The 13,169-nt window shown below is 35.0% G+C and overlaps 1 protein-coding gene across 1 annotated transcript; it reads left to right on the top strand.

Moving 5' to 3' along the window:
- Positions 1-11: 11 nt before the first annotated feature.
- map1lc3b (microtubule-associated protein 1 light chain 3 beta) lies at positions 12-11,937 on the top strand. Its single transcript, NM_199604.1, is given in 4 exon segments — positions 12-225; positions 4,116-4,171; positions 9,992-10,098; positions 10,528-11,937. Coding segments are annotated over 4 exon segments (369 nt in total). The 5' UTR covers positions 12-185; the 3' UTR covers positions 10,694-11,937.
- Positions 11,938-13,169: the final 1,232 nt, after the last annotated feature.

Below are 13,169 nucleotides of genomic sequence, written 5' to 3' on the forward strand. Positions count from 1 at the left end.
CAGATCAGCTGACTAGTTTGTTTTGTAAAGACGGACTTCACAGGACGAAGCAACGACGCGCAACTGAAATACACGGTTTCGCATTATATATAAAACATAAAGATCTAAAAACCTGTTCAGAAACAAAAAACGATAGAAATTAGGCAGATCTGCCTAAAACAAACGTGTTTAATCACATTTAAAACATGCCTTCGGAAAAGACATTTAAACAAAGGAGGACATTTGGTAAGTGCACCGAGTTTAAATCATCGGAGATTCACTTTTCGACTGTATTTTTTATATAGGGATTAATGTTACAGCATGGCACATTTATATCAGTCTAGACTATTGTTCTGATCAAGTTTATGATTGACTCGATATTTGTGATAACATATACAGTTATACCTCGTGCTTAAGTATTCTGATCAATGTACGTTAATATGCGTATCTTTTATTAAAACACACCGTCTTGATGTCGTTATAGAAAATTGGGTCGTGTTTACTGCTCTCGAAACAATCCAGTCAAACGGGGTAAGGGTGTCGGCCGTTTATATATGTACATTTAAATGTTCTGACTGTGAAAACATAAAGACTGAAGACACATAAACGATATAAATAATTCATCTCGCATATTTTTTCTATGTGCCCAAACCGAAAGCTATGTAGCAGTGTCTTTGTTTATGTGCAGATGTTAGCAAAACACATCGCTGCAGGATTGGGGGATGGGACTTGTCGTTTAAGGTTATTTGGAAGGACTCGAGTAAACAAACGATGCCGAATGAGTTTTGGGAATAATTTATTTGGTGACTGTAAAGAAAACTTCTTCAGTTTCTTATAGTGGTATTGTGGTCACTGCGCTCAGTCTAGGCCTGTTAAACAGGCGTTTAGCAGTTTCCTTTTTCATAACGTTCCCCTCTGTTTTTTCCATCTCATATTGGGACTGAAGTAGAAAATAGCTTATCAGCTACATAGTCAGAGACGTACACAGACAACATTTCGGGCTTTGTTTGTATCCCTACGTTCCAATTTGATCTATATGTTAGGATAAATTTGAGTTTTTACAAAGGCCTCAGTGGCTAAACAAACTCTTATCAGCATGTAATTAACTTATTTTGTCGAACCAATGTTATGAATAACAGCCCAAACTATTTTCCACTATTAGAATGTTTTAATTAATCAAATTATGGAATATTTCTAGTAGTTTGAACATCTCTGAAATGTATAACAAGCCTAAACATTATACAGTAATACAGGCCTGCTGCAAAGGCGTTTAACAGTTTCCCTTTTCATAACGTTCACCTCTGTTTTTTGTTAATGTTAAGATAACATTCAAGTTTTTACAAAGGCCTCATTGACTAACACAATCTCCTATCAGCCTGTAATTAACCTGTTTTGTCGAAACAATGTTATGATTAACAGCCCAAACTATTTTCTACTATTAGAATGTTTTAATGAATCAATTCATTGAATATTTCTAGTAGTTCGAACATGTCTGACTCAAAGTTATATAAAATATATAGCAAACTTAAACACTATACAGTAAAACAGGCCTGTTGAAAAGGCGTTTGCCAGTTTCCTTTTTCATAACGTTCACCTCTGTTATTTTCCATCTCATTTTTGGGACTAAGATGGTAAATAGCTTATTAGCTACATGGAGACTTACCCAAACAACATTTTCGGATGTGTTTGTATTCCTCCGTTGTAATTTGATCGATATGTTAAGATAACATTGAAGTTTTCACAAAGGCCTCAGTAACTAGACGTAGAAAGCTGTAATACAATCTCTTATCAGCCTGTAATTAACCTGTTTTGTCGAACCAATGTTATGATTAACAGCCCAAACTATTTTCTACTATTAGAATGTTTTAATGAATCGAATTGTTGAATATTCCTAGTAGTTTGAACATCTCTGATTCAAAGTTATATAAAATATATAACAAACTTAAACATTATACAGTAATACAGGCCTGTTAAAAAGGCGTTTAGAAGTTTCCTTTTTCATAACGTTCACCTCTGTTATTTTCCATCTCATTTTGGGACAGAAGTAGAAAATAGCTTTGAACATAGTAGGACTGTGTGATTTTGGGAAATATTTAATTGCTTTTTTTTTCTTTCTTTTTTTTTGACAGATATTGCGATTTGATTTACAATTTAACTCTAGCTGATTTTATTTTATTCAAGCTTCAGCTCAATAATCTGTAAGCCGTGGCAACAATTCTGCGACAGCTCTTAAAAGTGGCCTGTTTTTGTTCTTCGTCTGTGACTTTAAAACCAAAATATTCCCATATTACCATTGCTGTTTTTCTTTTATATAAATTCGTCAATTAATGCTTCTGAAGCAGCAGATGCCATAATCTTACTTGTCAGCGCTTTCCTGTTTGTTTTATTATTATTTTTTATTGTTGGCGATATTATTATCAGTTGCGCAATTCTGATTGGGCAGAACGAAAGTGTGCTCTCTCAATTGGCTAGTTATAAAGTTTCAGTCAGATCACATGATTTCCTTGACGTAGGGTGTCGTGGGGAATCGTAAAAGACAAATAGATGTCATGACACAAGTTTCAATCGCATTGATTCAATAGCATAGTTCACGACAATCAATACCATATCTGCTTTGCCTCATAGAAAGTCTAGCATGTTCATTTTCGTAAGCATAGCGGATTGGTTTTGGAGCACTTCAGTTGTTATTTGTTATTCCTGTTAGCAAATTTTTATATAGCAGCCTCTTGTGATTAAATAATCGCAGTGTTTCAAATCGCGATTCCATTTTTATAAATCACACAGCCCTAGTACATAGTCAAAGACTAGCTCAAACAACATTTCAGGATTTGTAAGTATTTCTACGATCTAAATTTATCGATAAGTTAACGTAACATTCACGGTTTTACAAAGGCTTAAATGCTAATAATAACATACTCTACAATGGAAAGGTCAAACATCCAAAATTTCTCAGAATTGTATTTGTTTTATGAACATGCACACCAAACAAAGCTGTAATACTTGTATTTTTTATCTGAAAGATGTTATGACTATAATACATGTACTCATATAAACAAAGACCAGCTTTTGTACCTAGAATCATCAATCTGAAGTGGGCTTCATTAAGCTAGAATGAATGTCCTTATTAATTAAAGAAAAGAAAAAAGGATCTGTTTCTTTGAAATGAAACTAAATAGAAAACTATACGGAAATGAGAGAGGTTTAGATGCCTGCCACCAAAATCAACCACAGTTGCTCAATAATCGCACGTGCTGTACACGAGCAGCATGTGCTCAAACAAGTTCATGAACCAGCGCTCGCAAGACTTCATGCTCTTTAGCTTTTCTTGTTCGTTACTCCTTCTTGAAAAATCTTGTTAGTCTTAAATCAAGGCAGTGATATAGCATGTACTTTTCATTTTATTGTTTTATGGTTGCTGTAGATACTGTCCCGTCATGCTGATTCATGTTCAAAGTCTAGATAGCGTGGTACACAAAGGACGTCCTTTGTTTCTTTTTCATTTCTTTTAACTCATTAAGTGGAACAGATGCTTTTACGACAAAGTAATCAACTAATAACACAAGCCATTTATCTTGAAAGAGCGTGCATAAACACTGAGTGCTTTCTTAAAGGGACAGTGCACCAATAGGAATGACAGATTTCTTTTCATCGCCTTGCCTTGTATGCCAAAAGAACAACTTAAAGGGATAGTTCACCCAAAAATTAAAATGACCACATCATTTTTTTATTCTGTTGAACACAAAAGAAGATATTCTGAAGAATAATGGGTGCTGGAACCCATCAACTTCCATAGAAGATAAAAACAATAACTATGGAAGTCAATTGGTGCCAAAATATCTTCTTTTTTGTGAAACTCAAATAGGTTTTGAACAAGTAAAATGATGACAATTTTCATATTTTGTGTGAACCATCCCTTTAATCTAGAGCTAAGCCTTACAGGATTGAAACTGAACCACAGGAAGGAGCTAACAAGTTTACAGTGGACCAGTTAAACACGATTAAACTCAGTCCTTCAGAGAATCGATCGACACTTGAGATCCAAAGCCATATTCAGCTCAGTGAAATGTCTGTGGTTTAATGCGTCCTGTATTGCGATCCGCCTGTATCTAATATCCGCTCCTGCTTCCTTTCTATAGAGCAGCGGGTGGAGGATGTACGGCTGATCCGGGAACAGCATCCAAACAAGATCCCGGTAAGCAGATTAATGGCCGTCTGTGGAGTTGGAGATGAAGATTAAAATTGATAACCAATTAAAAAGAGGCTTCCACGCTTAGTATGGGAGTGTGTTTGTCGTTATAGATTGTTGTAATGGAGTACTGCCAGTGCCATGTTTGTTCTAAATGGGTCTTTTTTTTTTTTTTTGCCCTTTTGTTGATTTAAACATATTGTTTCAAACGGCACACGTAAATATATTTTCAACTGACTTTGTTTCTTTTAAAGACATTTCCTTAAATTTCCTGTCTTGTATTATTTTCAAAGAAAAAAAAGTTGTTTTAAAGCGATAAATTATTAACTTTTTTTATCTTATTTTTTAAAGTTGATATTTAACCAGTTTTCTGTTGGATTTTGATTTGTTAGAGATTGTAAACTTGTAAAAAAAAAAAAGCAAGAATTTTTTTTCCCCAAAATCTTTGCACTTCTGACTGTATTTTCACAGTAATCAGAACAGTTAATATTAAGGCTGGGCGATTTGGCCTAAAATCAAAATCTTGATTAATTGATCATTTTAACTCGATCAGAATGAACAATGTTTTCATTTATTTATTTTATTTTATTGCCCTCATAGCTTACTGACAAGTTTTGTACATTTAACATGCTCACATGTTACAAGTGAGAGACTTTTGAATGAAGGGTGCGTTACTTGATTTTAAAATAATTGAAGGAAACACGCACTATACCACAGGTGTCAAACTCAGTTCCAAAAGGGCCGCAGCTCTGCACAGTTTAGTTCCAACCCTAATTAAACACACCTGATCAAACTAATTGAGTCCTTCAGGCTTGTTTGAAACCTACAGGTAAGTGTCTTGGAGCAGGGTTGGAACTAAACTGTGCAGGGCTTCGGCCCTCCGGGAATTGAGTTTGACACCCCTGCACTATACAATCTATGATTATTTATTGAACATCAACGTTGAACAGCTGGAATTAAAACTAGGAATGCTCCGATTCCTCGTCATGGTGATCGGCTGATGTACCGATTCTGATCCTTTAAGTTTTATAATACATAAAGCACGTTTCCCTCTAAGTATGACCTAAGAGAATAAATGAAGGAAGCTGCATATAATCCCTTAAACACATCTCATGATCATTTAGGTGTGAACATGTCATGCCCAGAAGTAGCTTTAAAGAAAATAATAGATAACACAGTTTGTTTGTTTTTTTTATCGTAAGAAAAATGATTAACAATGGAATTTGGAAACATTGCAAATGATGAGTTCAACATGTCTCAAGCAAGAAAACTTTTGAAGCGTTCATATTTGATGCATAAGAAGTTAAAATGTAAACCTATAAATCCATTACTTATTTACTAAAATGAAATAGGCCTATAAACCACTGTTTATTACAATAAGTGAACTTGCGATTTTGTCAAGTAAACATGAAATATATGTATAAAGGCCTAAATACATGCAAGGTCATTCAATTATTTTGCTAATCTCCAACTTACACAAACACTTGCGATCGGTTCATGAGATCGGCCACATCAGCGAGTACTGATCAAGTCATTAAATGTGATTATCGGCTGATAATCCCTAATTTTTATATATATGCACTTTTTTTTTTATAACTTGCACTTTTGGGAAAAAATGAATTATTTTTTAATGTTTTTATATTAAAAGTAGAAAATAAGCAGCATCTCTTCTAAATAAAATAACTCTTGTATATCCAGTAAATAATAGTTTAAACAGTGCATTTCTTGCATCTTCTGTAATACAAATGTTTTAATGTAGTTAATCATTTTATAGTAATGGAAAATATGCCGTCTTCCGATCCTTGTCAATGTAGTACAAAGTAACAAACAGAGCGGGGTCCTGTGGCTCCACATGCACGTCCACATGTAACTGAAAAAAAATCAACCTGGAAAAACTTGATCGATTATAGGTTCTTAATGTCGATTTCGATTACTTTTCGATTAGTTGCCAAGCACTAGTTTATATTAAAAGATGTACAATAAATTTCAAGAAAGCATCAAAATAATAGGAAATAAACTCAGAATAGTGAAAAATCCTGTTAACTCATCGCTCTGAAACATTGTCATTTTATCTCACAGTTATGAGTTTATTAGGCCGTACTCACACTAGGTACAGTTGCCTCGAACCGGGCCAAAGCACGCTTGTCCCCCCTCCCGTCTTCCCTGACGGCCTGCGCTCACACCACAAACGGGCTTCGGCACGTTTACGTCATCGCTGCTGCGCTGTTCTGTGAGAAGCGCTCTCTCACTCAGCAGCACAGTTGAGATTTCTCTAGTTATATCGTTTCAGTCGTTTGATACGCCGTCAAATATTTCGCCAAACAGTCCTCAGAGATGCGGGGACACGAAGTCAGATATTTCGCCGAACATATCCGCCATGTTTGGCGCTCATAAACAATCATAAAGCTCTCGTGCTGCAGGAATGAGGAGGTCTGCTGAAGGCGGGCAGCTGTCGTGCAGTGAGGGGTTTGCGTCTTTAATAAACTACGGCAGTTTGTGTTCACTGAACAGTAAGAATTATTAATAAATCCATATTAAACAGTGCCTTAAAAGTCACGTCTCGCTTTCGGTTTCAGGCTTTGGCGCGTTTTGCACTCACACACAAGCGTACCGCGCCAAAGCCCAAGTGAACCGGGCTCAGGCACACCTCTTCCAACCGGGCCAGGGCCGGCCAAGTGAACCGTGCTTGAGCCCGATTATGCGCGCACACACTTCTCAAACAATCCGGGAAACGGGCCTGGGCACGTTACGGATGGCATAGTGTGAGTAGGCCCTTAGTGTATAAAGCTAATAGTGAATTTCCTCACAATTAGGAGAAAAATAAGTAAATTGTGAGGAAAATCTCAGGGAAAAAAGCAAAAAATAAATAAATAAATACCTGTAAACTGTAGCTGGACGATTTGACCTAAAAATCAAAATCTTGATTGATTAAACATTTTAACTCAATTACGAATAATGAACGATTATTTAATTTTATTTTTTAAAGTTTTGTACAATAAATATGTTCACATTTTTGATGAAGGGTGCATTATACAATGTCTATGATTATTTATTGTACATCAATGTTAAACAACTGAAATTAATCCGTGCTGCCCCCTCTCATCACTGCTATCAAACCGACCAATCACAAAACCTACGCTATGCGTTGTCTCGATGTGCAGTTACATTTTTTGCGAGGTGTGTGGTTATGCGACCGTGTGAAGGCTGCGCCAAACCATACGCGTGAGCTCAACGCAGAAGTATAAATCAGTCTTAACAGAGCGGGGTGACAAGACTCAACACATGCTAGGGAAAATAATCGGCCTGGAAAATTATATTGATTATAGGTTATAAATGTCGATTTTGATTAATCGGCCAGCTTTACTGTATACGCTGCCTATGAAGACGTACATATGTTTCGCATTTGTTGTTTTAAATTGCACAATTTGAATCAGTAAAGTAGACTTTGAAGTCAGATTAAAAATACTTTTTTTTCATCCTTTATCAAAAATAGGTTTCCATAAGAACAAGAAAATGACATATTTAGATGTTGGAGTCGAAGAAATAAAGTAGATGGCTCAAAAGCAAATGACCTTTTAGATCAAAGCCTTGATGTAAATGTTTGAAACTGCTCAACAGCCTGTTCTGGGTGTAATAGGTTAATCTTGTGGATAATCTCAAAAGGAAGCTTGTTAATAGACCTAGTAAAACAGCTAGCATATGAATGTTTGCGTTTGCATGTCTGTATAGGGCCTTCATCAGCTTCTGAAAGACTCATCATTGGTACTAAAGCTAGGTGTCACCTCTATTGATAGTGCCTCAGGGTTACTAGTGTGGATTGTTATTCAAGCTGGTCAGGATCAAGTCAACTTCCCATCTGCTGAATAGACACGAAGCACCGCCCAAAATAGCTCATTTGAATAGAATAGTTTTTGTGCAAAATTTGTGTTGTAAATTAAGGCGACAGTTTAACATGACCACTACGTAGCCAAAAAGTGACGATGGGCTCTGAATACATACCATGACATGCATGATGTCATCACTTTCAAAGACTCTAATATTCAGTTGTTTACATGAACATGGCAGTATTATATTATATATGGTATAATATTTCTAAAGGAGCTGTTAACATGGAATTGAATCTGATTTTGGTAAAAAATAAAAATAAAACAAAACAAAACAAAAAATCTGAAAAATGAGTTATGTGAGAGATGTAGTTTAGGCTCACATGGAATTTGCGCACGCAGAAATCCACAGGTTTTCACCTGTAATTATATATATATATATATATATATATTACATTTTTCAATTATTTCAGTTATATTACTGATTAATATCAAGCGTTCATATGATTTACTTACAATACAGTTTGTAAAGTAATAATTTCTGTCTATTAGTTGAAATATGGTACATATATTATATGAGATACTTGTTTTGGTGACCAAATAAGTGGATCTAATTGGATTTGCATTGTAAACATTAAATGAAAGTTAAAAATGTATTATTTTAATTTAACATAATATGTTTTTAGTTAAGATACACCCAAAATCGTTCCGCATAAATCTGCAGATTTTTCAAGGTCAAGGTAAAATTTATTGTCTCCCGTAGGAGAAATTTGTTTTAGAAAATATTTTTCACAGTATTTTGTGCAGAAATAGCAAAAAATGTCTGCTGATTCTGTCTGGCCCTAGTTATGTATTTACTGAGATATTTCAGCTGCTGTCTGGGCTTTCACAGCCTTTCTACACCTCCCTTTCTTCATGTGTTCAATACTTTTTTCCTGCATCCTTTATTTTTTTGCACATAACTTAATTAGTAAACAAATTAGATATGTTTTCATCACATATATGGATTTCTTTGGTTGTTACCAACATTCAGGGAAAGTTTCAAGTCAACAGCACCTTTAGAAATATGTTTTCTGAGAAAAATGGTGATGCGTTTAATACTTATTTTCCCCTCTGTAAACAAAAAGGCAAAAGCATAACATTTTTAGTATTTGGTAGTAAACCAAATGTCGTGTAAACAGCCTCTTAAACTGATGCAATGGGGACAGATAGTGATGGGTGAAAAAAAAACAATTATGAAAAGTGACATTACAATTAAAACTAGCATTGAAAATGAACACTTCAAATACACATATGGGTCCCATTTTAGTGTGTGCATCACAAAAGTGATTTTACACAAGGAAAGCATCTTTCAGGGTAACATTTATGTTAAAAAATAAACAATTTACTTAAACTGACACCTACTTATTTATATAATATATAAAAGATTAAGTTTCCCAGTACTGGCTTGTGGCTGGAAGGCATCCGCTGTGCATAACATAAGCTGGAATAGTTGGAAGTTCATTCCGCTGTGTCAACCCCTAATAAAAAGGGACTAAGCCGACAAGAAAATTAATGACGATGAGTTATGTGAGAGATGTAGTTTAGTTATGTAGTTAATGAGAGATTTCAGCTGCTGTCTGGGCTTTCACTGCCTTTCTACACCTGCCTTTCTTCATGTGTTCAATACTGTTTCCCTGCGTCATTTAATTTTATTACGCTTAATTTGTAAAGGAATTAGATTTGTTTTTTTTCTGGGTTGTGGCTGGAAAGGCATCTGCTGCGTAAAACATAAGCTGGAACAGTTGGCAGTTCATTCCGCTGTGGTGACCCCTAATAAATAAGAAACTAAGCCAAAGGAAAATGAATGAATAAAGGAATAAGTGATCATCCTTAATTTTAATATATGTTAAATTAATGACCATAATTTTTGGTTATTATATCCAATGTTTTGTCCAGCTTATTGAACTGAATACTTGTTTTCAGATATGCTAAAAATGTTACCCATTGATTTGTGTTTCAGGTCATCATCGAGAGATACAAGGGAGAGAAGCAACTGCCGATTCTTGACAAAACTAAGTTTCTAGTTCCTGACCACGTTAACATGAGCGAACTTATTAAGATTATCAGGTAATGTCACTGAAAAAAAAATGTTTGCTGGTTGTTCAAATCACTTATTTAAAATGAGTTGAAAAAAAATTCTTAAGGGTTTTTGAGGGACAACTTAATTATTTTATGATCAATCCACTTAAATTCGTAAAAATGATTAAGTTTACTTAATCGATTTGTGTTGGGACAACCTGAAGAATTTATATTTATTATATATATATTAATATTATATATATATATATATATATATATATATATATATATATATATATATATATATATATATATATATATATATATATATATATATATTTATATATATATATATATATATATATATATATTTTTTTTTTTTTTTTTTGTGTACCAAACAAATATTTTTTTATATTTCTTTATTTAATAATTTTTTATAGGGAAAATAATAATGCAATAATGTCTATTTTCCAAAAGGCGACGCCTCCAACTCAACTCCAACCAGGCTTTCTTCCTGCTGGTCAACGGTCACAGCATGGTATCTGTGTCCACTGCCATTTCTGAGGTCTATGAACGGGAAAGAGACGAAGACGGCTTTCTGTACATGGTCTACGCTTCCCAGGAGACATTTGGATTTCAGTAAAAAAAACAAATGTATGGCAAAACGATTGGCTTTCACTCATGGACAATGATACAACCTAGCCTGAACTCTTCTGACCTTTCCCCCACATATAACCCTATCACGTTTCCCTTCCCCATCCAATCAGGAAGCAGCTGAACTTTCATTCATTTGGCTCCAAAACCATTATCCATTATCCAAAGCTAAAACCTAACACCTTACATCTCAAGCTCGAGTCCCTTCTGTTACTTTGGTGTCTTCAAAATGGATAAGTTGAAGGTCGTAGGACAGGTTATGGTTTACTTGGGCTACCCAAACACAAAGCTTGAACAAAAAAAGACTTCTGAGATGAAATAGTCTCACTTTCTTAGCGGTTGAATTCCAGAAATTGCATCTAGTGTAATGTTAGGCGGCCAAAACAGTTTTTGAGGTTATCCATCAGGTCCTGGTGACTTTTAACCCTATTGTGTCATTTCTCAAACTTTTTAATTGTCAGCCTTTTCTTACCTGTAGATGTCAAACCGAGTTTTCCGCTGCTCCATTTTCCTGTTAGAAGCAGTCTTTTCATTTCCCCCTTGAGCTTTTTTTGCTAACTGTGTCACGAGCGTTGAGGTTCTTGGATTTCACAACACAAGGTTCGAAGTGACGTCCTACTTGCCTTGTTGACATTTTGATCCGGTGGGACTTGCCTGAGGAAGTAAGATAGTATGCAAATTAAAATACGAGAAATTCTGCTTTGATTGTAGTGCGAAGCTTTAAGAGTCCAAGTTTAGGAAAACGTCATTATAATGGTACATTGAGCGAACGAATGTGACGATTGGACACGAGTGCTGCCCGAACATCCTTGCTCTTTTAGGTGCACGCTTTTAGACTTTTCAATTTTATTAGAGGATTATTTACTACACCTTTATAAACGCATAACCGTGAGCTGTTGTACTCTTTCCATCTGTATGTCTTACAGTAAACTGTACAGATAAGCTTAGATGCCTTTTCTCCTAAGCATTTACTTGCTGTTTGTCTTGCTCTTATTTAAAGACATTTTTTTTTCATTGTTTTGTTCATGTAAAAAACGAGAAAAATTCACATGTGCTACTATTGTGCAATTTACAAGTTTATTTGAATGAGAGTTTAACTTTAAAGGATTATAATATCAACCCATTTATCGAACTAAAGCTCATTTTCTTCTGTGCTCCTCCTGCTCAGATTTACAGCAATATCACACTTCTATTTCTGTTGATATTTTAAAAATAAATGAGGAATATGCAGCCTGTCTGGTCTTTTCTTTGGTTCTTCATTCATTCATTTTTTATTCGGCTTAGTGTCTGATTAATTAGAGGTCACCACAGTGGAATGAACCTATTCCAGCTTGTGTTTTACTCACAGAATGCCCTTTCAGCCCAGTACTGGGAAACACCCATACACTCTCGCATTCACAAACACACTCATACACTACAGCCAATTTTGTTTTACCCAATTTATCTACTGCAAACGTCTTTGGACTGTGGGAGAAACCCACATACACAGAGAGAACATGCAAACTCCACACAGAAATGCCAGCTGGCCCAGCTGGGACTCGAACCAGTGACCTCCTTGCTGTGAGGCAACAGTGGTAACCACTGAGCCCCTGTGCTGCCCTTTCTTTTAGTTCTTGTACTACTGAATTCTTTGTTCTGCTGATTTAAAATGAAAGGTGCTAAATCATATAGAGAAATACTTCGTAATCGAGAATAGGTGCAATATTTTGATTAGAAGCAGGGTGTCAATTACAGAGGGGATTGACCCCCTAATTAACGCTTGATCCCCCTGAAGGACTTCAAAACAACATGTATGGGAGGGTCAGCTCTCTAATACTGTAAAATAATTTTCTCTGCTTTGTATTTTGAATGTTATTATAAAACATATATAAAATCTAATTAATAATATAAATATACATTTGACCACCCCTATTACGGTTCATACCACTGTGAATGCATAATCGCACCAATAAGTCTGAAACTGGCAGATCTAGAGCACCGACAGACATCGTAACCGTTCACAAGACTGTTTACTTGTAAAATAGCTGTCTTTTCTATGTACAGCCTAAAGGTAAAGTCAAATTAGATGCATAGTTTGACTTTAAGTAACCTTAGAACTAGAAAATCGGATACTGTAGGTCAGAATACACAAAATATTCCACGAAATACTTAAAACTTATTATTAAGTTGCAAATTGGATGCAGTTTTAATAAATACATACAGTTGATTCACAGAACTGATGTTTTATAAAAACTAACATTACTAAAAAAAGTTTATCCCTCCGATCGTCAATGTATAAGAGCTGTAACCAGTGTTGGGGGTAAATTATTACAAGTAGCGCAAGTAGTTACGTAACTTATTTCTAAAACTTTTCTAAGTAACGAGTAAAGTAACGCATTACTTTTTAAAAATAAATAGTAATATTTGAGTTACCCTTTTTAAAAAATGTAATGTTACTTTTTAGTTTCATTAATTCGCTTTTAAAA

The sequence above is a fragment of the Danio rerio genome, chromosome 25, assembly GCF_049306965.1.
Source record: "Danio rerio strain Tuebingen ecotype United States chromosome 25, GRCz12tu, whole genome shotgun sequence".
Lineage (NCBI taxonomy): Eukaryota > Metazoa > Chordata > Actinopteri > Cypriniformes > Danionidae > Danio > Danio rerio.